The sequence below is a fragment of the Natator depressus genome, chromosome 5 (genome assembly GCF_965152275.1).
Source record: "Natator depressus isolate rNatDep1 chromosome 5, rNatDep2.hap1, whole genome shotgun sequence".
NCBI classification, from domain to species: domain Eukaryota; kingdom Metazoa; phylum Chordata; order Testudines; family Cheloniidae; genus Natator; species Natator depressus.
This window is the reverse complement of record NC_134238.1, coordinates 29444588-29470282: the sequence shown is the minus strand read 5'-3', so window position 1 is coordinate 29470282 and position 25695 is coordinate 29444588. Positions and strand designations below refer to the sequence as shown.

Here is a 25695-nt window from a genome sequence, read left to right as displayed (position 1 = left end):
GAGAATAGAGGTGAATGCTTTGAAAGCACATGCCATAGTTAACGATGGTTTAATAGGGAAACTGTGTCTCCTACAAAACCTGAATCCTTTTATGGTGAATGCTAATAAGCAAGAAAGCAGTACTGAATATAAGGAGAATATAGATGTATGGATATTTGATAAGGGAGTTTTCAATAAAAAATAGATGGCATTCCAGAGTTGCCTTATATTTTGTTTTCACTTTCCAAGTACATAGCTTGTGCTATTGCATTTATAATATATTTTTCAGTTGTATTAAGTCAAGAAACCATTTCAGTACTGCATGTTCAAAGTTACTCTCAAAACCGCCTCCGTTTGAGGAGGGAATCTGGGCCACTGCTGAGTCGTTGCTCTAAGTCTTTAATAGTGTTACGGAGAATTTCAATTTCCTTGTTTTTTTCTTCCTGGAGATGCTGAAGTTTCTATAGAAATATAAAATAAAATGTTTTGGTAATTAAAATTTGGAACTGAAATACAGCATAGGTGTACAGTGGAGTCGCATCTTACATGGGGGTTAGGTTCTAAAGTCAGCGCGTAAGGCGAAAATCGCGTATAGTCAAAAAGAGAGAGAGATGGAAGAATGAAAGAATAAAAAAGGGAGAAAGACGACTTCAATGTCATTATGCACAAACCGGAGTGCCTCAGGATGGCCAAGAGCATTGTCTATGATCAGCAACACTTTAAAGTCAAGTCCTTTCTCTTCAAGGTACCGCTTGACCTCTGGAATGAAACACTTGTGGAACCAATCCAGAAATACCACTGCTGTCACCCAAGCCTTTTTATTTGATTGCCAGAACACAGGCAGGAGATTTTTGTTCTTGCCTTTTAAGGCACGGGGATTTGCAGCCCTCTACAGCAAGCCTGGCTTTATTAAATGCCCAGCCGCATTGCCACAAAACAACACAGACACACGGTCTTTAACTGCTTTGAAGCCAGGGGCTTGTCTTTCTGATTTCGAAGTGTAAGTGCGGTTGGGCATTTTTTTCCCAGAAGAGCCCAGTCTCGTCAGCATTAAAAACTTGTTCGGGAAGAAAGCCCTTTTCTTCTGTGATTTTCTTTAATTGTTCGGGGTAGGCTTTTGCTGCCTCTTCATTGGCAGATGCAGCTTCACCAGTAGTCTGCATGTTTGTGAGGTTGAAGCGGTTCCTAAAACTGTTAAGCCAACCTTGGCTGGCTTTGAATTCCTTCTCATCAGAAGGCTGTCCCTCTTCGGCGGGAGGTTTGAACAGCGCGTAGAGGCTAAGAGCCTTTTCTCGCAATGTGTTGCCATCGATAGGCACAGGTTTACGGTTCATGTCTTCCAGCCATAAGTTTAATGCCTTTTCAGTCTTCACTGAAGTCTTATCACGCACCTGGCTCATCACCTTAGGAGTTACTGGAGCACTTGATGCCACGGCTTGACAAATTTCTCTCTCTCGAATCTTGATGGCACGGATGCTAGATTCATTGCGGCCATATTTATGCGCCACGTTGGAGACCAACATACCGTCTCTCAATAAGTCCAACACAGCCAGTTTTTCCTCCAGCGTTGGAACAGATCGCTGTTTCTTCAGTTGAGTACCAGATGAAGTAGTTGGCTTGCGTTTAGGGGCAATGTTGTGCAAAAAAATACGTATCTTTAAACACTAGAATCACACTCAGCGCAGCGAGATGCTCACCGGACCGGCGGGCAGCGATCGACCCCTGAGCGCTCTCCCGTCTACTTCTGTACAGTACTCCACCGCCGTGAGTTATTGTTGTTTTTCTTTTTTTTTGCCGTGCGCGTATAGTTGAATTCACATAAGTTAAATGCGCGTATGATGCGACTCCACTGTATCAACACAACATGATGCTACTAATGAAAAATTATCCTAAGTACAATAATGAGAACATAATAATATGTATTTTACAAGGATAAGTCTCACAAAATCCTCTTTCTTTGACAGCCTAATGGCCTTAATCTAGAAAAGCATGTATACAATGCACAAGTTTAACTTTAAGCATACAAGTACTGCCATTGAAGTCAATAGGACTATTCCAGGTAAAGTTAAACATGTGCTTAAGTGCTTTGTTGGTACATGGCCAATCTTAAATCCCACAATCCTCACTTTACACTGGAATGAAAGCAATAGTAGATGTCTGATTGTGTATGGGTATTATTTTAACAAAATATATTTAAACAGCTACAAAAAAAATTCAAGCTTATTTGAAGGTTATGTGCAAATGGCAGTAAAATTAAGTCCCTGAAGCAAGGGATCATGCATATACTTAAAAAAATCCACCTGGTGCTATGTTTAAAATTTTCAGAGTTTATTATTATTACATACACTTTAAGATATATAATAATAATAGTAAATCCTCAACCCTATCCCCTGACCTCCATAAGCTGGCACCAGAATGGTTCTGTGGTAACCGTGACATCATCATACTGGAAAGAGCAAAATCAATGAAAGCTGGAAGGCCATGGTGGGGCTGCACGTCGTGCATAGCTGCCAACATGTGACAGCTATATACAGGAATATTTAGGGCTCGATCCAACTCTACTGAAGTTAATAGAAAGAGTCAGCAGGCTTCAAGAGGCTTTGGATCAGGCCCTTTGTTGGGGGGTGCACACTGCAATCAAATCCACTGGTTGTTGCTTCCTCCTTCTGGACAGTTTTCCAGGATACTGGTGGTGTGATTGAGGCAAATTATGCCTCTCTTTAGAGCCTCCGCTGAACACACTGGGGTTGTATAGGAGTAACTGATGATAGAATCTGTCCCCTAGAATCTTTAGTGCTGGGGATGACACATGAGCTGGAAGGATCACAGCTTCACTTTCAGATACATAGAAAAATCATTGTTTTACTTGGTAAATGAGCAATATGGTTTGGAGCCATGGTGGCACAATAAACAAGGAGTGGCACATTACCATTTTTACAAAGTCACTTTTCAAAGCAAGCTGCACTTTAAAACCTTGCATATCATACAGAAATACCAGCTAGGTACTCTATATAAACACATGGTAGCAACAGTATTTGCAACCCACAGACATTTTTAGGAAAAAGCTATTAAAACGCATACCCTTCTGTAGATATTTTGAGGCAAGACAGTGGTATCTGGATATGATTTTGTTGTTTTATTCTGAACTCTTGCTAATTTAGCATTGAACTGAAACAAAAGGAAAGGACAAAAATCCCTAATATTTACACTGACCCAACAGAAGAAAACATTTTCATAAAAATAGGCATAATTTCCACATGTTTTTGCACCATAATGTTGTACCTTAAAATTAAAATGGTCAGGGTGATCCAATTAGTTTTTTAAAATTAAAAATTAATACGATTACAAGTAGACAGTGTTCCTTTAAAAATATAGGCCCAGGCCCTTGATTCTGGTGGTTCAGAGGGGCCATAATATTAGTTTGCCAACCAGCTGAGGATTTTCCCCAACTGTAGGGAGTGTGTCTGGGCAAAAGAAGGCATTGCATACTCTTAATTAAACCAGCCCCAAGTTTGGGTCCTGAGGAGAGCTCATCCCAACCAGAGGTTCATGCCCTATTTTATTATTATTATTATATTTAACATTTAGAGCATTTGAAATCTTTGCTTAGTTTTTCAGTAGCAGTGCAGTGGCTTTAAAACCTCAGCGGTTAAATAAAGCTCCAGTCCTGAAGCTTACAGTACCTATGCAGCGCTCCTCTGAAATCAGTGGGCTGCTGCCAGTGCATTGCTGGATCAGGGCCTCAAGCTCTCAACATTTTTAAGTAAAGACATCTTCCAAACATTACAGGAACTATAAACATTTGAAAAAATAAGCAAAAACAAAAACATTTTTTTTTCATCCCTTTAGGTGCTCAAAAACATATAGGGCAAAATTTTCAAAGAGGGCATAACAGTTGTACTTAAAACAATTCTACCTTTCTCAAAAACAACATAATAGGTTATAAACATTTTCTGTACTGGCCAACTTTGGAGGGTTTATCCTCAGCTCAGATGAAGCTCATTGAGCTATGACAATTTACACCACCTGTGGATCTGCCTCTTTAAATTTTAAAACTGTGAGGATCCAAATTACATTAGTAAATGCTAATCTCAACCCTTTTCTTTACATAGACTCTTCTAAATCTATCCAAGGTGCGTGTCTATTTGGTCTTTAAACTTATGAAACCCTCTCTTCCCAGTAGTGCATACCTCGATCTGCAGTTTGATTATCTCATTCTGTTTCTCTTTATCTAGAGTTCTCAGCTGTCTGGTTAAGTCTAATATTGTCAGCTCTTTTTTCTCTAGCTTTTCTTTATGCTCTTCTTCTTTTAGTTCAACTAATAACAATAAAATAATAATATAAAATTGTAATTATCAAGCAAATTAATTTTATTAGCTGAGTAAACTTCAAAACCAGCAGAAGCTGTAATGTGACAAATTCATGAACCAACTAAAAACACAAATTGAAAAAAGGGGAACACTAACATATTAAAAATGTATTGTTCTTGGTTTGGAATGAAAAAATGGTTATTTTAAATGTCTAAAGCAGTGGTTCCCAAACTTGTTCCACCGCTTATGCAGGGAAAGCCGCTGTTGGGCCAGGCCGGTTTGTTTACCTGCCACGTCTGCAGGTTCGGCCGATTGCAGCTCCCAGTGGCCACGGTTCGCTGCTCCAGGCCAATGGGAGCCTGCTGGAAGCTGGCCGCCAGGGGCTTTCCCTGCACAAGTGGCGGAACAAGTTTGGGAACCACTGGTCTAATGGCTCCCCAAATAACTGACTATTTCAAAGCCACTATCATGATTTTGGCCTGTACTTCACTGTTCCAGACTCATAATCAGAGGTGCAATCTGGTCACCACATTGGAGGCCACAGCATGTGCTGAAAACATCAAAGCAATCCTTGGTAGCATTGGCTATGAATGCTGAAGCCACTGGGATTTTCTTTTAACTCCAAACCTAACCTCAATGATTTCTTAGCCTTTTTTCTTGGCAGTCTGGCTGTCTGGCTGCCAAATTGTCAATCCAGGCCAGTTCTGCTCTTGCAAAACGCATTGCTGCAGAAGCCCTCAGAGAGTTGGGGTAGCAGTGTCTTTGACTCGTGCTGAGACTGCCCCGTCCACTTTGGGAAAAGAGACAAAATCTGGTTTGCTACAGTTTGTGTTGTAGAATATTTTGGCACACCTAGACAATTTCATACACTTTGCTGATGTTCCCCATTCAGCCTTTATTACTTTTTGCAAAAAGATATAAAGGGGAATGTGTGGTTCAGATTTTGAACTGGTTAATTAAATCATAATGATGTGTCTCAAATAGGTACAAAATATGCTAGCTATAAGTTTCCTGAACAATATGAAACAGTGAAAAAGAGATACAGAACATATATAAACAGCTGGTGATTTTGATTTGGATATGTCAGATCTCAGCATCATTAAAACTTAGTGCAGCATTCAGAAAACTTACATTTTCTGCTCATGTCACAATGAACCTTTGTTAATTCCATTTTGTATTCTTCCTCTTTGTTTTTAATTTCTGTCACAAGTTTGTCAATTTGATTCTTATATTCCTGTAAATTTAAACATGTGAGTATTTGAATTTAAAGTTAAGTGCCTTTAAAGGAAAGCACATATTTAAGTACTTTGCTGGACTGAGCCAGAGTGCTCAGCACCTTACAAGACCTACCCTGGCTCTCCAAAACATCACCTCTTATCTGTACTGATCTGACCTTTAAACAGCTTCTCATCTGTTTTTATGTGCAAGATCAGCTTCAGAAGAGCAATAATAAGATAAATTAAAAGAATAATTCAGTTCAGCCACAGCCCTTTTAGGAATGATTCATAGATTCCAAAGTCAAAAGGGACCACTGTGATCACCTAGTCTGACCTGCCATATAACAGAGGCCATAGAATTTCCCCAAAGTTCAATACCATGCCCCTGAGAACATGAAAACCTGTAAACCATTGCTTGAGATGCTCCAATCAAGGGAAATATAGATATATGCCCTATTGCTTTGAATACAGACTGCTCAGTCATGTCTCACCTGTTCATGAACTTTTAATTTCTCTTCCAAGAGACGGGTATTATTCTTCAGCCTTTCATTTTCATCTGTATAAATAAAATATTGCATCAGATGGAATTGATGAGATTTCATTTTTTCTAACAACAGTCAGAATAAGGAAATACTTTTGTATGTATTTTTATTATCCATCTGAACCTTAAAATAAAACTTCTTATTTAGTAGTAGATTCCATTACCACACCCTTTTATTACATCTTTGTGGTTTCTAATACATTTTAAAACTTTTTAAAAAGCACAATTATTGTTTATTTATAGTATTTGTCTCAGTCTTATTAATTTGGAAGAACCTTATAATAATTGATTTAGTTGATCAGAATTTTAGATGCTAAAATCTTTGGATCAGGAATGAAGTCTTTACAGATGTTTGTACAGCACTTAGCACAGTGGGACCCCAGTACTGAGTGTGGCCTCTGGGGTGCTGCTGTATTAAATCATATAAAAATTAACTGTTAAAAGAACATTTTTAAGGTTGCAAAGTTAAGTACTCAACATTTAGGAAATACCAGAATTAAGGTTGTCCATGTAACCTTATTTTTGCTCCCTTGTACATATTCATTTACAAACATTAATTACATGTGCTCATCCTATTTTTGTGTCATTTAGTGCACAGACTGGACTGGACTGAGTGAACTGAAGCAACTGTTCAAGGTTTCTTTTTACCCGCATTATTCAATGTGTGGCCTCATTCTTTACTTACTAAACTCCATCCAAATCCTGCACTGAATACAGAATTATTAACTTCCTCACAGTTTTCCATCTCAAAACTCACAAAAATTAATGAATTTATCACCACAACACCCCTGTGAGGTAGAAAAGTATTATTATCCCAGTTTTACAGATGAAAAACTAAGGTGCAGAGAGTGCCCACTAACTTTGGGTGCCTTGAAGCATCCAGGACCTGATTTTTCAGAGGTGCTGAGCATCTGCAGTTCCCTCGAGTTCAGTTGCAATCATGAGTATGGCTAAGATTTTCTCATGGATATTTTTAGTAAAAGTCACAGACAGATCACAGGCAATAAAGAAAACTTCACGGAAGCCCGTGACATGTCTGTCACTTTTACTAAAAATATCCATGAGAAAATTGGGAGCTGCAGAGTCCCCAGCGACAGCTGGGCAGTTCCAGGGCCCCCCACCACCCATGGGGGCTCGGAGCTAAAGGGTCTCCCCGCCGGTGGCTCGGAGCTCCGGGGTCCCCCTGCTGCCAGCAGCCCAGAGCTCCTGAGGAGCCCTGTTGCCCACAGCTGGGAGCTCCCAGGTCCCCCCTGCTGACTGCAGTGGCTGGGAACTGCGGGGTCCCCCCTGCCACCTGTGGAGGCCGGGAGCTGTGGGGTCTCCTGGTGCCCGTGGTGGCTTGGACCTTCCGGGAGCCCCTGCTGCCCGTGGTGGCCAAGGGCTGCGGAGTATCCCTACCACACGTGGTGGCTAGGAGCTCTGGGGGGCCCCCACTGCTCCCGGCCACAGTGGGCAGCGGGGAGAATCTGCAGCTCCCAGCCACTGTAGGAAGGAAGTCATGGATTCCATGACTTCCACGACCTCCATGACAAAATTGTAGCCTTAATCATGAGTGCTCAGAATTTCTGAAAATCAGACTGTATATGTCTCAGGTTGGGTTTGCAGCAAATGAGGAACACACAATTAGTGGACATCTATGGAAACAGAAAGGAAAAGACTTGAACTAGAAAAGAAAATTGCAACCCACTTTTATGACAACATTGCTTTCGACATAGCACAAAATGAGTAGTATAAAGAAATGGTTGAAGCATTTCACCCTGAATGTATTCCTCCTGACAGATGTGAACTCACAGGTCTGCTACTGTATGCTGCAGGTGAAAAACTAGAAGAAATAGTAAATGGAGAACTAAAAGACTCAACATTGACATTAATCCAGGAAGTTTGGTCAAATATGGGAAATGACCCAACAATGGTTTCAACCATCCATAAAGGGAAAAATGCATTCATATGTAACATTATTGTTTCTACTACATCTAAAATGAAAACTGCAGAATATTGTCCAAATTGCAGAGTATGCCATCCAAGAATACAAACAAAAGTACGACATGAAGCTCTTTGCCATTTGCTCAGACAACAAAATAAAATTAAAATAATGAAGGAACCTCTCAGATACAATTGTCCTAAACTTCTGAGGTATGAATGTTCAGCACAATATTTAAACCTTCTTGAGAAAGAAGTAACACCTAACACAATCCTAAAGCACAGTGGGGAAGTTCAGAAATTCTGCAACCATCGTCAACTTTGTGGGTGGTTGGTTGGTTGAAAAAGGGAAGATTACTACTGAGTTTCCCAATAACTGTTGTTGGAACTCTCAGTAATATTGTGTCTCTACACTTGCATCCAACTACTGTAAGTCTGTTGACATTTTATGAAACAGAAGAGGTTTTTGATCAAAATACAGCACACATTCTGCAGAACAAAGGATTCTACAAAGAAGGAATAAATTTGCAAAAACAATTGGAAATTTTGGAGAGAGTTGACAGATTAGAGGCTAAGGCAGAGGATCTCAAACTGGGGGTTATGACCCCTCAGGGGGTCATGAGGTTATTACATGGGGGGTCGCGAGCTGTCAGCCTCCACCCCAAACCTTGCTTTGTTTCCTGCATTTATAATGGTGTTAAATATAAACTAAAAACACTTTTTTTTATATAAGGGAGGTCGCTCTCAGAGGCTTGCTATGTGAAGGGGTCACCAGTACAAAAGTTTGAGAACCACTGGGCAAAGAACACTATTATTACAGTCTCTGGAAATCTGGCTTCATTTGCTTAACAACAAAGAACGGGAACCACACAAAGGCAAAACTGAAAAATTCAGAACTTGTGCATGGTACCTTTCCATTTGAACAAATTTGTTCCAAACTTAGTAGCATAGGTGCTGAAAGAGCAAATTATTTTGGTAAAAGTATAGTAATGTTTAAGGACAGACACAAAAGAGTGATTGGCCTAACTACTTAGTTGGCTAGGGATTCAGTTATAGCATACTTGTGTTTTACTTATAGAAATGCAATCCTTGCATTTTGAATAGTATGTGTTCCTTTTTGTGTCTTAGGGATTGCTTCTGAAGTGAATCATATAGTGTAAGCGATTTATATTTCACCTCAGAAAACCTTGTTTTTTCCCCAGTATTTTCAGTAGTATTTTTTAGGCTGGGGAAAAATCACAATTCAGATTGTTTATGCCCCGTATCATTGGATTTATGAACAAACCATTATTAAAAACCTAATACAGGCAAAGGATTTTCATGGAGTTTCAACAGGCAAGAGAAATAACAAACTGACTCCTCATACGGATGATACATGTTATTTTGCCAGAAATTCTAGACCCTATAATCACCTATTAATCAATTCAGCGATCTTCTAGGTCCACTTTATGAGTTCAAGCCTTATAATTGATATGGATTTAATAGTTCATTATGTTATTAAGCCTTATTTATTTCAGCAGTATTGAGTAAATCTTGTTGAATTAATCCCTTTTGATGGAATTAGTGAACACTTGCCAAGTTGAAAGGACTTCTAAACTTTATTTGGCAAAACAAACCTTATTAAAATGTCATGCCCTTCTGAGATGTTTCGTTGCCTCTGGATGTTAACACTTATTTTTATGGATAAAGATGTTATAGTGGGAACTGTATGACAGTAGATTAGAAAAACCTGTTTGATAGCTAATTAACATGTCTTTTGCTTGGGGCAATCAGATCCTAGGGCCTTAGAGAACATTTTACAAAATAGGACTCTGGCCCTCAGTCTGCCTTTAATTAGACAGCAAATCTCTTAGCTAAGGATAGTGTCTTAATTCCTAGAAAGAATTTAGTGATAGCCACCAAGGCCTTGAGATTATATCCTTGTCAGTGAATCTCAGAAGATACCTGATTCTTATTTAAGGCTTCTACGATACCACCTCATTTGATCCAACCCCTCAGACAGAGACAAACACCTACACGATCTCTATCAAGCGTTCTTACAACTACAATACCCACTTGCTGAAGTGAAGAAACAGATTGACAGAGCCAGAAGAGTACCCAGAAGTTACCTACTACAGGACAGGAACAACAAAGAAAATAACAGAAGGCCACTAGCCATCACCTTCAGCCCCCAACTAAAACCTCTCCAACGTATCATCAATGATCTACAACCTATCCTGAAGGACGACCCATCACTCTCACAGATCTTGAGAGACAGGCCAGTCCTTGCTTACAGACAGCCCCCCAACCTGAAGCAAATACTCACCAGCAACCACACACACCACACAACAAAAACACTAACCCAGGAACCTATCCTTTCAGCAAAGCCCATTGCCAACTGTATCCACATATCTATTCAGGGGACACCATCATAGGGCCTAATCACATCAGCCACACTATCAGAGGCTCGTTCACCTGCACATTTACCAATGTGATATATGCCATCATGTGACAGCAATGCCCCTCTGCCATGTACATTGGCCAAACCGGACAATCTCTACGTAAAAGAATAAATGGACACAAATCAGACGTCAAGAATTATAACATTCAAAAACCAGTCGGAGAACACTTCAATCTCTCTGGTCACTCGATTACAGACCTAAAAGTGGCAATATTACAACAAAAAAACCTTCAGAAACAGACTCCAACGAGAGACTGCTGAATTGGAATTAATTGCAAACTGGACTCCATTAACTTAGGCTTGAATAAAGACTGGGAGTGGATGTGTCATTACACAAAGTAAAACTATTTCCCCATGTTTATTTTCCCCCCATACTGTTCCTCACACGTTCTTGTCAACTGCTGGAAATGGCCCACCTTGATTATCACTACAAAAGGGTTTTTTTTTTCTTTTTTTTTTCCTCCCCCTCTCTCCTGCTGGTAATAGCTCATCTTACCTGATCACTCCCGTTACAGTATGTATGGTAATACCCATTGTTTCATGTTCTCTGTGTATATAAAATCCCCCTACTGTATTTTCCACTGCATGCACCCGATGAAGTGATCTGTAGCTCACGAAAGCTTTTGCTCAAATAAATTTGTTAGTCTCTAAGGTGCCACAAGTACTCCTGTTCTTTTTATTTAAGGCTGATTCTCATAGATACTATTGCCACTTTACACCAGTGTAAAGGAGCCATAAAGTGGGAGTAAATTATATATACACCCTTTTAAGGTCCTTTACACTGCTGGAGTGGTGTAAAGTGGCTTTAGAACAAATGAGAATCAGTACTTTAGAGTCCTGGCTCATTTGTTAAAAAGAGGGCCAACCTACCTTGCCAGACAGATGGTAAATGGGACAGTGAATCTTCAATAAGAGGAGCTGAATCACTTTCACTTGGGTAATGAAAGCCCTTTAAGCCACCAGTCCTAAGGCTGTTTCCCATACAAAATTCCCATGGATTTATGGAGGAACAGGGCAGAGGTGCAGAGCACCTCCTTTTACATGCTGAATGCTCATAGCTCCCATAGAGGCTAATGTGAGTTGAGGTTGCTCAGTAGCTGACAGGAGACACTCAGAGGCCCAGATCCTCAAAGGTGTTTAAATGTCTGACTCCCATGGAAATTAGATGGCGCAGTGTCTTGCAGGATTTGATCCTGTCTTATTAGTTGATGTGCGTTGAGCAGACTCTTAGCTTGTTGTATATTTTAATCTATTTTGCTTAGATGTCATCAACATAAAAAGCTGCATTATGAGTTATGTATTCAAAAATTCACAAATTTGGATTGTCATGATTCTTTTAGAAGGCAGGGGTTGTTAGATCTGAATCATCTGCTAATACTTTTCTCTAGCTTTTGGTTTCATACTTGTAGACATTTTTGTTGCTAAAAGTTGATACTGGAAACAAATCAAGGTCATCAAACTGGAGACCAGAGACTAAGACTACAAGGACATTTGAAAACAGTGGAGTCTTTTTAAAAAAAAAAAATCTTTCCATAAAAATAGTACACAGAAAGAAACTAAGAAACTCAATACATACACACAATCATTTTTAAGACTATGCACATGTAGTAAAGTTTGTGACATTAATGTATGACTGGCAAAAATTCAAATTTGGACAATTTTCTCTCACTGCATTCTATTCTTCAAGATTGACACTGTCCAGTAAATGAATTAGGCAGGATGACTTAGTTAAAACAGCACAAGGAGGATTTCTAAAATGGGTGAAAGAAATCACCATTTCTGAAGGACAGCAGAAGTACTCCCTCAGGGAGTCTATTTACATGATATACATTCTATCAGCATTTTCCTGAAGGGGTGTAATATTTTATTAGCATTATGAGAAGCTGGGGGAGTATTTGGAATGAGCATAGCAGATGATATCAAGGTTCTAGAGATAAACAAAGTTGTAGGGTAAATATGGGGAGAGGGCATGAAGTAAACACAAGGAGAAAAAAGCATGGAGGAAGTGTCTCTAAGACTGTCAATATCACAGAAAAATTAAAAACCGTATTGAACAATTCAGACGTACTAACATAGAATAGATGGTTTATAAGCCAGTAGCAGATAATTAGAACTAAGCAAAGTTTAAACCTGTAAATGCAAAATATTGGGCAAACTGACAGAATACAAGATGAGCTGATTAGAGCTGGATATTATACTTTTATTAATGTGAAACCAATAAGTGTAAGAGAGATGGCATTCATTCTAGGGAAAATTCACTTCCCAGCACAAGGTCTAAGTACCAGTTAAATGCACAGGCTCAAGGAGCACTTAACAAGAACATAGTTTCTGCTGGCCCTTCATACAGGGTGAATTTCACAAGTAACAATTCAGAAGAAGCAGAGATTTCACAGAAATCAACATCTTTATGAGTATAACCATCTGCTTCTAATTATGATGTGTATCAAAAATAAGACAAAACATTACAAATATATTTATCATTTAATTTCAAAATTATATCTAATAATAACTACCTAGATCAAAGTATTTCTGGATGATAGCTGCATTTTAAGAACATTATCAAACTAAAGCCTAAAGCTTCCTTGACCCAGGAAAGCACTAATGCATGTGTAAGCACATGATTAAGTGCTTTGCTGGATCACAGAGCACTTAAAAAAAGTGATTTACATTACCTTGATTTCTTGCAAGATTTCTTGCACTGCTAAGAAATAAAAAACAAACCACAAATTCAGGATATAAATCCTCATTCAGGCAAAACTCCCATTGAAGATAAAGCAATTTTTGTACGTGTAGAACTGCAGGAAAAGACCTTTATTGTGTATCACACACTTAAACTTAGGTACATATGAAATGATGTTTGTTTCTTTTTAAATTTAATTTTGTTGTGTTTTCTGATTGGCAGTTAAAGATTGGTCTAACAAAAGGATTACATGTGAATTAGGAATCTCCTTGTTTATGCAGTAGATGCATATTTGTTCTAAAATATAATGCAATATACTTTACAGGATTTTGTGTGCTTGTTTTTTTTACCTCTCAGGTTACACTGATTTTCAATTGTTTGTCTTAGACCTTTTATCACATTCTGGAGAGTGGCATATTCTAAACAAACAAAAAGAAATATAAATATATTATTTTTCAATAATTTTTTCATTATTTTCATTTTAGGATTCCACTCTAAGAACTGAAAACAACCATAAATATCTTATTTAACAATGACTGGTCTTTTGTAACAGGTAGCAGGTACTTCAAGGAAAAACAATCTTACAACTATTTCAGTGTTCAGTTATATACTTTTCCAAATGTACAAATCCATGTTATACCTATTATAGGTAGTACAGGCAATGACATCTATAGTCAGGTTTCCCGACACTGTCCATTGTAAGAACAAACCTGTTTTCAGTCACTTAAAGCTTTGCCAAATGTTAAGTGTTTGAACAGAAATTTTCCACACTAGGTGTCTGCCTCAGTGTGATTCTGTTTAATGAAAACTTCAGTAAAAATAGTTCAGACAATTCTCAGAACAAAATGAGGGAAGAATACATTGTTTTCTGCCATGTTAAAAAAATTCTTACAACTCTTTTATTGAGAAGCTCTAGCACCTCCCTACTTCAGAACAGAGACTTGTAATTTGGCCAGGAAGTGGGGGGTCATGCTGATGTTAGGGATGTGTCTTTTGCCATTCCTGTGAAAATCTCCCTGAACTTGGCCAAGTTTTGAGCCTCTGAAAATCTTAATTTGCACATGTTCAGTAGAGACCTTTTAGAGTTTGGCAGCTAAATTTTCTGAAGATTCTGTTTGCATGGGGCATAATCCAAACAGGGATGAACAGGAATTTCCTTGCAATATAAGAATGGCCATACTGGGTCAGACCAATGGTCCATTTAGCTCAGTATCCTGTCTAACAGTGGCCAATGGCAGGTGCCCCAGAGAGAATGAACAGAACAAGTAATCATCAAGTGATCCATCCTCTGTCAGCCTTTCCCCGCTTCTGGCAAACAGAGGCTAGGGACACTTCTGAGCATGGTTTTGCATCCCTGCCCATCCTGGCTAATAGCTATTGATGGACCTATCCTCCATGAACTTATCTAGTTATTTTTTGAAACCTGCTATAGTCTTGGCCTTCACAACATCCTCTGACAAAGAGTTCCACAGGTTGACTGTACTGTGTGAAGAAATACTTCCTTTTGTTTGCTTTAAACCTGCGGCCTATTAATTTCATTTGGTGATCCCTAGGTCTTGTGTTATGAGAAGGAGTAAATAACACTTCCTTATTTACTGTCTCCACACCAGTCATGATTTTATAGACCTCTATCATATCCCTTCTTAGTTGTCTCATTTTTAAGCTGAAAAGTCCCAGTCTTATTAATCTCTCCTCATATGAAAGCTGTTCCATGCCCCTAATCATTTTTGTGCCCTTTTCTGTACCTTTACTAATTTCAATATATCTTTTTTGAAATGGGGCAACCAGATCTGCACACAGTATTCAAGATGTGGGCATACTATGGATTTATATATAGGCAATATGATACTTTGTCTTATTATCTATCCCTTTCCTAATTATTCCCAACATTTTGTTAGTTTTTTTGACTGCTGCTGCACATTGAGTGAATGTTTTCAGAGAACTATTCAGAGAAGTCAGAGAACTTCTTGGGGCATCAAGCACAGGAATTGAAAGCAGGAAGGCTGTCTGTCCTGTGTTCTAACTGCTGGAGCCTAGGCAGCAAGGAGGAGGACTGGAATGTAGAGGAGGAGGTAAACTGGGGCATGGTGCCATGGTGGAGACTTAGGCGGGGGTAGGTAGAGGGGGAAGTGGGATGAGAAACCAGGGAGGGACTGAAACTGTGAGCCAAGAAGCAGCAGCTGGGAGAAGAATGGGACCCTAAACCAGGGGACTGGGACACAGAATCAAGGGGGCTGGTGAAAGGGGAATGAGACTTAGATGAGGAGCCAAAGTGCAGTGGGGGTGGAGGACAAAGACTGGGACAAAAACACAATGGAAGGCCAAGGACGAAGAGCCTACAACTCTTAAAGTATGCTGCCCTCAAACTTTTGAACAGAACAAGGCTCCTTAAATCTCAGCATTCCTCTGCTGTCAATAAATACCTGTGAAATCCACTGGCAAACGTGTGCCTCATCTAACTAGTGCCTGACCCACATAAAACAATGACAACCTACTACTTCTACCAGTTACTCTGTTAGATTAAGCAGCAGAGATTTCTTTAGATCTAAAGGTTCCAAGCCTGCTGATGGACCAAGTGGGTGTAAATATGGTGCTAACATGATAGAATTTCTGTTTTTTCAGGGTTTTTTTTAAACCTAGGAAATTACATACAAAAACTGCATTAAAAGAATGTTAAGGTTGTGAAGTTAAGCACCCAACAGCAAGGCAATGACAAAATTAAGGTAACCTTAAAATCTTAATTTGGCTGCTTTGTGCATATGCATTATGATACAGTCTTTAATTACATTTTCACATTTTTTTAAAGCGGCCCCTTCATTCAGTGCACAGGATGAATGGTGCTCACTGAAGGAGCAGCTATTCAATATTTCATTTTCTCATCATTCAGTTTGTGGCTCCATTCTGCATTATTGCACATCATTCAAGCCCTGTTATGAATACAGAATTATTAAGTTTCTCAGGGACTGTTCTATGGCACTTATTACTGTAGCATTTGAGTGTTTCACAAACATTAATTAATTTATATTAACGCCCCTGTGAGGTAAGATGTTATTATTCCCATTTTGCAGAGAAGAGCAACAAAAATGATTAAAGGTCTAGAAAAAATGACCTATGAGGAAAGATTGAAAAAATTGGGTTTGTTTAGTCTGAAGAAAGAATACTGGGTGGGGGACGGGACGTACGAATGTCATAACAGTTTTCTAGTACATAAAAGGTTATTACAAGGAGGAGGGTGAAAATTGTTCTCTGAGGATAGGACAAGAAACAATGGGCTTAAATTGCAGCAAGAGAAGGTTAGGTTGGACATTAGGAAAAACTTCCTAACTGTCAGGATCAATGTTCCCTCAAATTTTTGACAGGCCGTTTGCGTAAAAAATTTCTTCTGTGCAAATTTTTGTGCGCACGGTGTTTCACCGCGTGCATGGGGTTTAGAATCTGTGTGTGCGCGTGTACACACACACAGCTTAGAGGGAACAGTGGTCAGGATAGTTAAGCACTGAAACAAATTGCCTAGGGAGGCTGGGGAATCTCCATCAGTGGAGATTTTTAAACACAGGTTAGACAAACACCTGTCAGGAATGGTTTAGTTATTATTTAGACCTGCCTTGAGTGCAGGGGAGTAGACTAGATGACCTATTGAGGTCTCTTTCAGTCCTACACTTCTATGATGCTATTATTCGAATTCTGTCATTTCCTAACTTTTGAGTGTTTGACTCTGCAACCTTAATGTTCAATTAATATAGTTTTTTTAACGTAATATACAATGACGCTGATGGGATTATTAATTCTGAAGATTACAGGACGAGAGGAACCAGTACCTTGACAATTTATATAGTTTTTGTGTGTTCTAAGTCTCACATTTTATTGGAAATACCAACAGATGAAGGCTAAATGCATCTTCAAATTTCATCAAATTTATTTTAAATGGAGATATTGTTTCTGATATTCTTCCATTTCTTCTTAATTGAATTTAAATTTGGCTATTAAGTAGAAGGTGAAGGAGGATTAATTTAGACATAGCTCCTAAATAAACATAAGGTTTTTTTGTTTTTTTATTGTCCAATCTCTCTTTTCCCCTTTTGGATATCAGATATTAAAGTGTTTTATAATCCAGACCAAAGTTGGAGAAATTCAAAGAGTATGCAGCTCTGTACTTTGTTCCAGTCTTCCATCTGTCACAAATCTTTCTGTGGTAGAGCACCTCCTTTAGGCTACATGGGGAGTGCACACACACAAGTCAATTACTTCACCCCCATCCCAACAGATGTCGCAGGTCATCTTTTTAGCACGTCAGCACTCACCTTCTTACTGGGGCCTTGAGACTGTCTGATCCCCTCTCTGTGTCCTGAGTGATGCCACTAAACAGCCCATAGCCAGCAAAAGGAGTTAAACAAGAGAAAGGTAAAGCAGCTCCCTCCAGCATATGGACCTCCCTTACTTCAAAGGGGCCCTTGGAGTATCAGTATCTACTTTAGAGTTCACTGGGCTCCAGTTCTTTTCTCCTTCAACTCAGGATTTCTGCACCCTCCTTCTTGGAGGGCAGGGGCTCTGCAGGCTGTCAGTCCCCTCTCCTGGGCTGGAAAAGCTCAACAGTCTGTTCCCATCCCAGGGTTCCCCATCTGAGTGGAATTACCTCTTTTTAACTCCTCCTCCAGTCCTGGCACCATTTGCAGGTGTGACAGGGCAGGGCTACTCCAGCCCAAAGTAGCTCCTTATCCTCTTCCATGCTAGTGCAGGTTTAAATACCTCATCACAGCATCTTAAATAAAACCACTATGAAAATACAATTTGTATTTGTCTGGGAAACAGGCCATTTCTTATTGGTAAATAATTTCAGAAACTAGAACATATTTATAAGCAAAAAATTATTCAGTTTTTGCAAACATTTGCAATATTAACATGTGAACACAAGATGGCTCTCCTGTAATATGTTAAAATATAAAATCCTCATTAGATATTGTGTGCATGCCTCTTTTAAAAAACGCATACTGTTTAGAAACTACACACAGAAAACTACATTAAAAGAATATTAAGGTTGCAAAACCAAGCACTCAGAAGTCAGGAAATGCTAGAATAAAGGTTGCCTGTGTCTGAGGCCATCCTTTCTTTTCCTGCAATCCTCTGTCATTCGCAGTATATCTTCCAACATCTGCAACAAATAAGGCAGGGGGTCCAACAGACCAAAACCTCATTCACTGTACAATCCTGATACAACTCCAGAGCATCGTCCATCCTTTGCACTGAATGAAGTAGGGGTCGTGTGGAAACAAATAGTATGTGATCATGAAATCAAAGACTATAACAATGATGTACACAAGGAGCTAGATTAAGCTTCCACTTTCCTCTCCCAGTCTTCCCCTAGGCTCCTTCACCCAATCTATTCCCTCCGTTACCCCTCTGCATTTCCAGCCCCTGCATTTCAGTAGGCTACTTCATCCTCCTCTTCACACTGCTTGGTAGCAGGTACGGGGAGCATAGAGAGCACAGGAAAGACAGCTAATCACCTTGCTCTCATTTCTTGTGCCCATTACCACAGCATCCTCAGAAGCCAGAAGCAGCAATTGCAGGAAAAGTCCTGTTCAGCGCCTACAGTACCAGACTCGAATATGCTCTGTACAGAAGGACTCTTCAGAAAAATTACCTGTCAAACTTCCAAGTCTCTACTGAGATTTGTCTCTACTGTGAACTGAGATTTTTCAGAGGCTCATAATTTGGCCAAATTTTGGAGAATTTTCAAAGAGACAACAAAAGGCACATCTCTGATGCTAAAGGATACCCCCCGCTGCCAAATTTGAAGTGCCTGCTCCAAAGCATGGAGACGACAAAGCTTTTCACCAAAAAAGGTGGTAAGATTTTTTTTAATGTGTCTAAAATTATGTGTTTTCCCCTCACCTTATTTTGAGAAGGAGCTCAACCATTTTTGCTGAAAATTTCTAAAAGAATTCAACCTAAGGCAGACACACTGCGTGGAAAATTTCAACACACACAGTTAGTTTGGCAGAGCAAGTAAAAACAGGGTCTCATAATTAGTGTCAAGTGATCTTAACAATAGATGGCGCTCTCAGCTCCACCTATAATTTATAGAACACAATTGCATTCTTTATTCAGGAATCATGTAATTCTTCTTTACTTACTTCCAATCCCAGTCCCTTAAATTGTGTCTTATTTGGGTGTCCTACAGACTTATTTTCAGAAATAATGTTTATTCACGCTAAAAAATAGATTACATACTGCATCTCAATGCTTTATGATTAGGACCCAAGGAAAACCAACTTTCTTCAAATATGACCCATAGAGGGAGAGCATCCACATCTTTACTCCTGCCTCCATTTTCAGTGACTGGTTCTGCCTCTCCACCTAGAATGATGGAAACTTGTTGCCCATATACCATCCTTTAGGTTCAAGGTAGAGTCCTGCACAAGACTAGTATAGAGCCCTCAGAGGGACTGGGATTCCATGGGTCCAGCAGGACTCGCTGCCATAATAGCAGGAGCGGGTGGAAGTTGGATTTTAAAAAGTCCCATGCAGGGCTCTAGTCCAAGCACATTTTGAAAACCTTTGCTGCATACATCTTGTGGAAATTTTTATTATATTTTAATAATATTTTTCCAACACCCCTGGACGGCTCTTCCTTGTCTTCCTTTCATTTTGAATCCTTGGTGATTTTCACATATGAGGCAACCCAGTCAGTATACCCAGTAGGCAAGGCAGGGGAGAGAAACTAGCTGCAGACTGAACCAATGCTTGCTGCTCCACCCCTATTTGAGTGTAAACCACTTGTGATTAAGAATCCCCAATCCCAAGAATTATGCCTTAATGTGACCATGTCTGTAAGACATATCTTGACAAATTTTCCATATGGTTATACCTGTGTGATTGATTTAAAAAAAAACACCTTGACAATTAACTGTGGGCCCACTGGGAGTTTTGCCTACATAAAAAAAGCAATATTGTGCTAAATGTTTGCTGCTTCACTAGTTATCAGGGGAGCAGTTAACGTCTGTTGTCTATACCCTTGATATCTTCCCCTTCTCCACTCTCACCATTACCAAATGTCTCTGAAAATCTCCTCTTGAACATCCCACCACCTTCTCAAACTTTTCCTAACCTGAAATTACCTTTCTTCCAGATCCTTCTCCTTTGCTACTGGCAACTCCATCGCCCCTCCAGTCTCCCAGGCTTGAAAGCTTGGAGTAATCTTCAACTCTTCTTTTTACTTCTTCCTCTGTATCCACCCTCTTGCCAAATTCAGTCACCGCTTCTTTAACATTACCAAAATCTGACCTTTCCTGACTATCTGTACTGCTAAAACTCTTGTCCATGCCTTGGCTATTTCTCATGATTACTGTAATCGTCTCCCCTTGGCCTTCTACCTTTCATATTGAGTCTGTTATGAATTAATCAACATTCTTGTCTACCATACATTTAAATAGGACATCTGACTGGACTGGCTCCAAAGTCTTGTAGAAAATTGCTTTATTAATAGGATATCTTACGTTCCTTACTAAGTTATTATTGTACATTTTATGATGGAAGATAGTGGAATTATTTTTTGAATTGTCAAATACAAGAATGGAATCAACTGTATTTTTAAGCGTTAAAATAATGCTTACCCTCTTTTATTGAGTCTTCCTTCGATTGGCTTAATGTTAATAACCTATTACATTTTTCCAGCTGAAGATCCAGAAGGCTATTCTTTCCATTAATTTCGCATATTTTCTTCAAAAAAATATTGAAATATCTGTAGGTTAATGCTAAATTAAATCCTTTTGTTCTAAATTTTCAATCTAAATCTCAGGTTTTTCAAGTGAATGTTACAAAAACCAAGCAAAAAACTAATCCCAAATCAAACCAAACAAAAAACCAACAACATTGAGCTGAGATTTACAGAATAGTTTAGTGCCTCCCTCCCAGGTCTATTATACTGCCATTATGATTTAGCTGTAAAAAAATGAAGTTAGGTGTTAGAGGCTTGCATTGTAGATAATTAAAGGTTTAGGCTCCTCTCTGATAATGGTTACTATGGAAATGGTCTTTCAGAGTATTGCTTCTCCATATTCAAGCTTAGGGATGTCCCCGTCCAAGCTGCAGAGCTGTGGGAATCTTTGGGAAGCAGAACCCATTCGGGCTCTGTAAGCTCCTTCTTGCAGAACTAAATATTCAAGCCAAGTTTTTTGCTCTATATTTAGAAAACATCTTGTCCAACACGCTTGGTAGTACTGATGGAAGTTGGATGATAATGGGGGGAAAATTATCAATCACCTTGACCTTGTAGGCGATATTGTAGTGATAATGCCTCTGGAGGAATACAACCAAAAAGTTGCAACTAACCTGTACACAGCAGTCAGAGAACAGGGATTAAAAAAGAATGACAAAAGACCAAACTAATGGTAACATCAAAAAATCAAAGAAATAGGCTAAACTAGTCGTGATTGGTGTAGACATCGACCAAGTGGACAGCTTTTGCTACTTGATCTCCATCATAATACATGACAGCCATTAGGATGATGACATCAACAAGTGGATAGCTAACGCCAGCAGAATGTTTGTGTGCCTGAATAAAAACAATTGGAACCTTAAATCAGTGTCCATGACAGCTAAAACCAGATTATATACACCCAGGTGTCCACATTACTTTACAATTAGGAAACATGGGTACAGACGAAGTGTCTGGAGTAAAAGCTGTACACATTTAAAATGAGGGGCCTGTGCCATACCTGTCTACTTAACCTTGTCATGCCTAAATGATGACATCTGTAGAAGACTCAAAGTGCAGTAGTTAAATACAATCATCAGAAGGTGCCAACTACAATGGTTGGAGATGTTGCTAAAATAACCTCATACTGACACCCTAAAATTATTCTCTGTGGAAGAGTGCATGGTGAAAGAAGCCATGGATGTCCCAGGAGAGAGTGGTATATATAAAACCATCCAGGCAACCCCCTCAGTAGGCTAAAATAGTAACTCAAAACTGATGTGGACAGCATCTGCTCATAATCTTGGCCCTATCCAACCTTGGTGTTGGAAAAGAGGAGAGGAAGGTAATGATAATGACAGTCGTTATAAAAGGGCTGTGTAGCTCAACTGACTCAATTTCTTCCACTAAACTCCAGAACATTATGGGTCAGATCCAGCTCCCATTGAACTCAATGGGAATCTCTCTTAATTTCAGTGGAGTTGACGAAGGCCCCATATGAGTAGAATTCTGAGGAAGGGTCAAGGTGGGCAGGTAGTGTGAATATGCAGAGACAACATTGTTGTATAACCACAGTTTTTATGGAAAATCATTATTTTCTCTTGAGGTGGCCTCTGCATATTCCCACTGTGGGAATCTAGTGAGCAGTACAATCCCTTAGGAACTTGGGCTGAGTCGTTCTAATTAAATAAAAATTGCAGTAATATCTCTAAAAGTGTGCAATCTTTGAGGAAATGATACATCCTTAAAACGAACTGCTTGATGCTTAGGAGATCATACTTAAAAGAGGTCCTCACTGTTGCTGCAGTTTCCTTGGACAATTCCTGCATGGAAAAAGTATCTGCATGACTTGTTCCAACGGAAAAAGCTCTTTGGTACTGAAGGAGTCTAGCACCAACGCACCAGTAAGTGCTTACTTAATATCACCAACTGGTGCTGGTGAGAGCTTCTCTGTCATATTATCTAGAAGCCAAAGTGGCCTCAGCACTGATAAAGTTTTGGTACCAGAGGTACCATCTCTGAGATGTTCCCTGTGCCAATGAGGTCTTGATGCTCATTGGTGAATAAAGCACCATGAACCAGACTTTTAAAGGTATTTTGGCACCTGAAGATGCAGATAGGCTACAAGTGGGATTTTCAAATATCTTTAGAAATCTGGCCCTACAGCTATAGATCTGATATACCTGGCTCTGAAGTCTTTGGTGCCAGAGCTATCCCTGACTTGCTGGGTTTAAAGCTGAAGATAGCCCATTCTATTGCTATGCAGGGCAGATGTCTGATCCACTGTCAAATCCAGGATTATGTTTGTAAGACCTTCCTTTATAAATGAGGCACAGTGGTCCAGATCCTCAAAGGTATTTAGGCTCCTAACTTCCACTGAATTCAAGCCTAAATTCCCTCGTGGATCTAGGCCAAAGCCTCTGCTGCCTGCCTGTGTGGGCTGGAGGTATGAAGGCACAACACACTGTGTTGGAATCTACAGAATGAGGATTCACCTTTGCTTCCTGAAACACAGAAGATCTTACTGTACAGTGCTTAAACTGATCTTTATCTGAATCTTTGGAAGCCTCATAATCCATGACAAAAAGAGCCAATGATCCTGGCCTACACAAAAATTAAGTGCATGATGGAACAAACAAACTAACACTTGCCAGCTAACTACAACAGAAATTAACAATAAAAATTAGAGGAGTTTTTGATAGGCACCCCCTCCAAAATTGCTGTGAGTACCAAGAAGGTGCTAGCCCAGGAATGCTGGCAACTAAGGTAACTGGGGTACGACAGCCTTTTTACAGCGTTGGCTCCAAACATTCAGTGATGAGAGAGGATATTGTGTGGCACAAATAGGCACTACTTTGCAGCAAAAAGAAAAGGAGTACTTGTGGCACCTTAGAGACTAACCAATTTATTTGAGCATAAGCTTTCGTGAGCTACAGCTGTAGGTCATGCTCAAATAAATTGGTTAGTCTCTAAGGTGCCACAAGTACTCCTTTTCTTTTTGCGAATACAGACTAACACAGCTGTTACTCTGAAACCTACTTTGCAGCAGATTTTGAAGTTCTGTGGCACTAGGGGGCACATTCCACAAGTATGACAACTGCAGATGCCACTTAGAAGAAAATTTCATTAAAAAAAAGCATTTAAAAAGATGTCACAAAGTGTTAACAAAGAGCCATTTCAGCTTAATTTTGTTACCTACCTTTTCTATTTGTGAGAAGTCATCTAAAAGTTTATCAAGATTTGCCACGCTGATTTTCTTCATATTTGCTTCACTAGTGTGATTCATTTGTTTCTAGAAAATATCACCCAGTATTTATTATATATAAAATTAACATTGATTTAAGAATTTATACTACTTGAACCAAATTCTTCCCTCATTCAGGGGTTCTGCAATAAATTTTTATAGTGGGGGTGCTGAGAATCATTGAACCAAACTGTAAACCCTGTATATAATGGAAACCCCTTCAAGCCACGGGGTGCTGCAGCACCCCCCGCACCCGAAGTTCCAGCACCTATGCCCTCATTCATTTCACGTGTCAAAGGGATTGCATGGGTGTGAATGTGAGCAAAATATGTCTTATCTTCAAATCAAATTAGTCTTGCAAATTAAAATGAATTTCTATCCAACATAGACATAGCTGATTTTACGTATAATATTTCACTTATCTTTATTAATAAGCCAGGAAGTGTTGCAGATATTTTTCTAGATGTGCTATTTCATATGCAACTATGAGAACCATTTTAAAAAATCATTCTCACTAGTATCCGAAGAAGAGCTCTGTGTAAGCTCAAAAAACTTGTCTCTCTCATCAACAGAATTTAGTCCAATAAAAGATATTACCTCCCCTCCTTGTCTCTCTAGTACCTTTAGTGACATTTCTAGGAATGATATTTAAATGTCAGAAAACAGAGGCAATGTTATTAAATAGAGTAGCGGGCAATCTTGTAAGAATTTGAATTTTCTGCTGAAGTTCAAAACTAAAGCTGCAACCATATCATCAACATACTATGCCAAATAAATATTAGTGGTTTACATGTACAAAGAACTTTACAAACATTAAAAGACAATTAATCCACAGTACCCTGTGAAATAGATTGTCCTCATTTTATAGCTAGGGAAACTGAATCAGAAAGGCTAAGTGACGTACCCAAACTACACAGTACATGAATAGTTAAGACAGCTATGTGCTTACTCCTTTATACCACATTGCACCGATACTAGAACCAGTGGATCAAATGTTGTGCTGCTTTAAAACCTATACAATGCTACTGATATCAGTGGGATTTTACAGAGTGTAAATTAATATAGAATTTGGCCCAGTTATTTTATGTTTATAATGTACATGCTGCTAGACTTAACTACTCAGGTTTACAATCCTGCATAAATTCACTTTTATGTGTTCTTTTAAACCATGATTTGGGTGCAGGCCAGTGAGCCTTGTATTACAGTATATATAGCATATATTCACAGTTTTATGTCTCACAGTGGGGTGTGATTTTCAAAAGCAATCTGTGCTGGCCTAACTCTTTCCCCACTGAAGTGAACAGTAAAACTTCCATTGACTTGAGTGGAAACAAAGGTCAACACTGAACACTTTTGAAATTTCACTCTAAGAACTTAAACATAAATTTACAAGAAAGTCTCACTTGTAATAAATATTTATAAAGACAGTCTATATGCATTAACCTGAAGACTCTATTAGGAAACAACCGAAAGACCAGAACAAATTATGAATTAGGACAGAGCTTTAACTTCAGCTTTTAATTTCAACTTTTAATTTCATGTTGGTTTGTTTTCAATTTTTACAAACAGTAAGTGGCAACATGATAGAAAAAGACCAGAGGTTGGAATGTGCAGTATAAAAAAAAACTGAATGGATTTCTAGATAAAACCATTTAAGAGAAAATTACA

General features: G+C 39.1%; 1 protein-coding gene across 1 annotated transcript; it reads right to left on the bottom strand.

Moving 5' to 3' along the window:
- Window positions 1-317: 317 nt before the first annotated feature.
- Window positions 318-24069, bottom strand: CCDC152 (coiled-coil domain containing 152). The gene is made up of 8 exons (XM_074952514.1): window positions 23983-24069; window positions 20701-20806; window positions 13438-13506; window positions 5998-6062; window positions 5421-5523; window positions 4170-4297; window positions 3061-3147; window positions 318-440 (listed from the first exon to the last, which is right to left on the bottom strand). The coding sequence occupies exons 1-8, from the start codon at window positions 24067-24069 to the stop codon at window positions 318-320; spliced, it is 768 nt and encodes a 255-aa protein (XP_074808615.1).
- Window positions 24070-25695: the final 1626 nt, after the last annotated feature.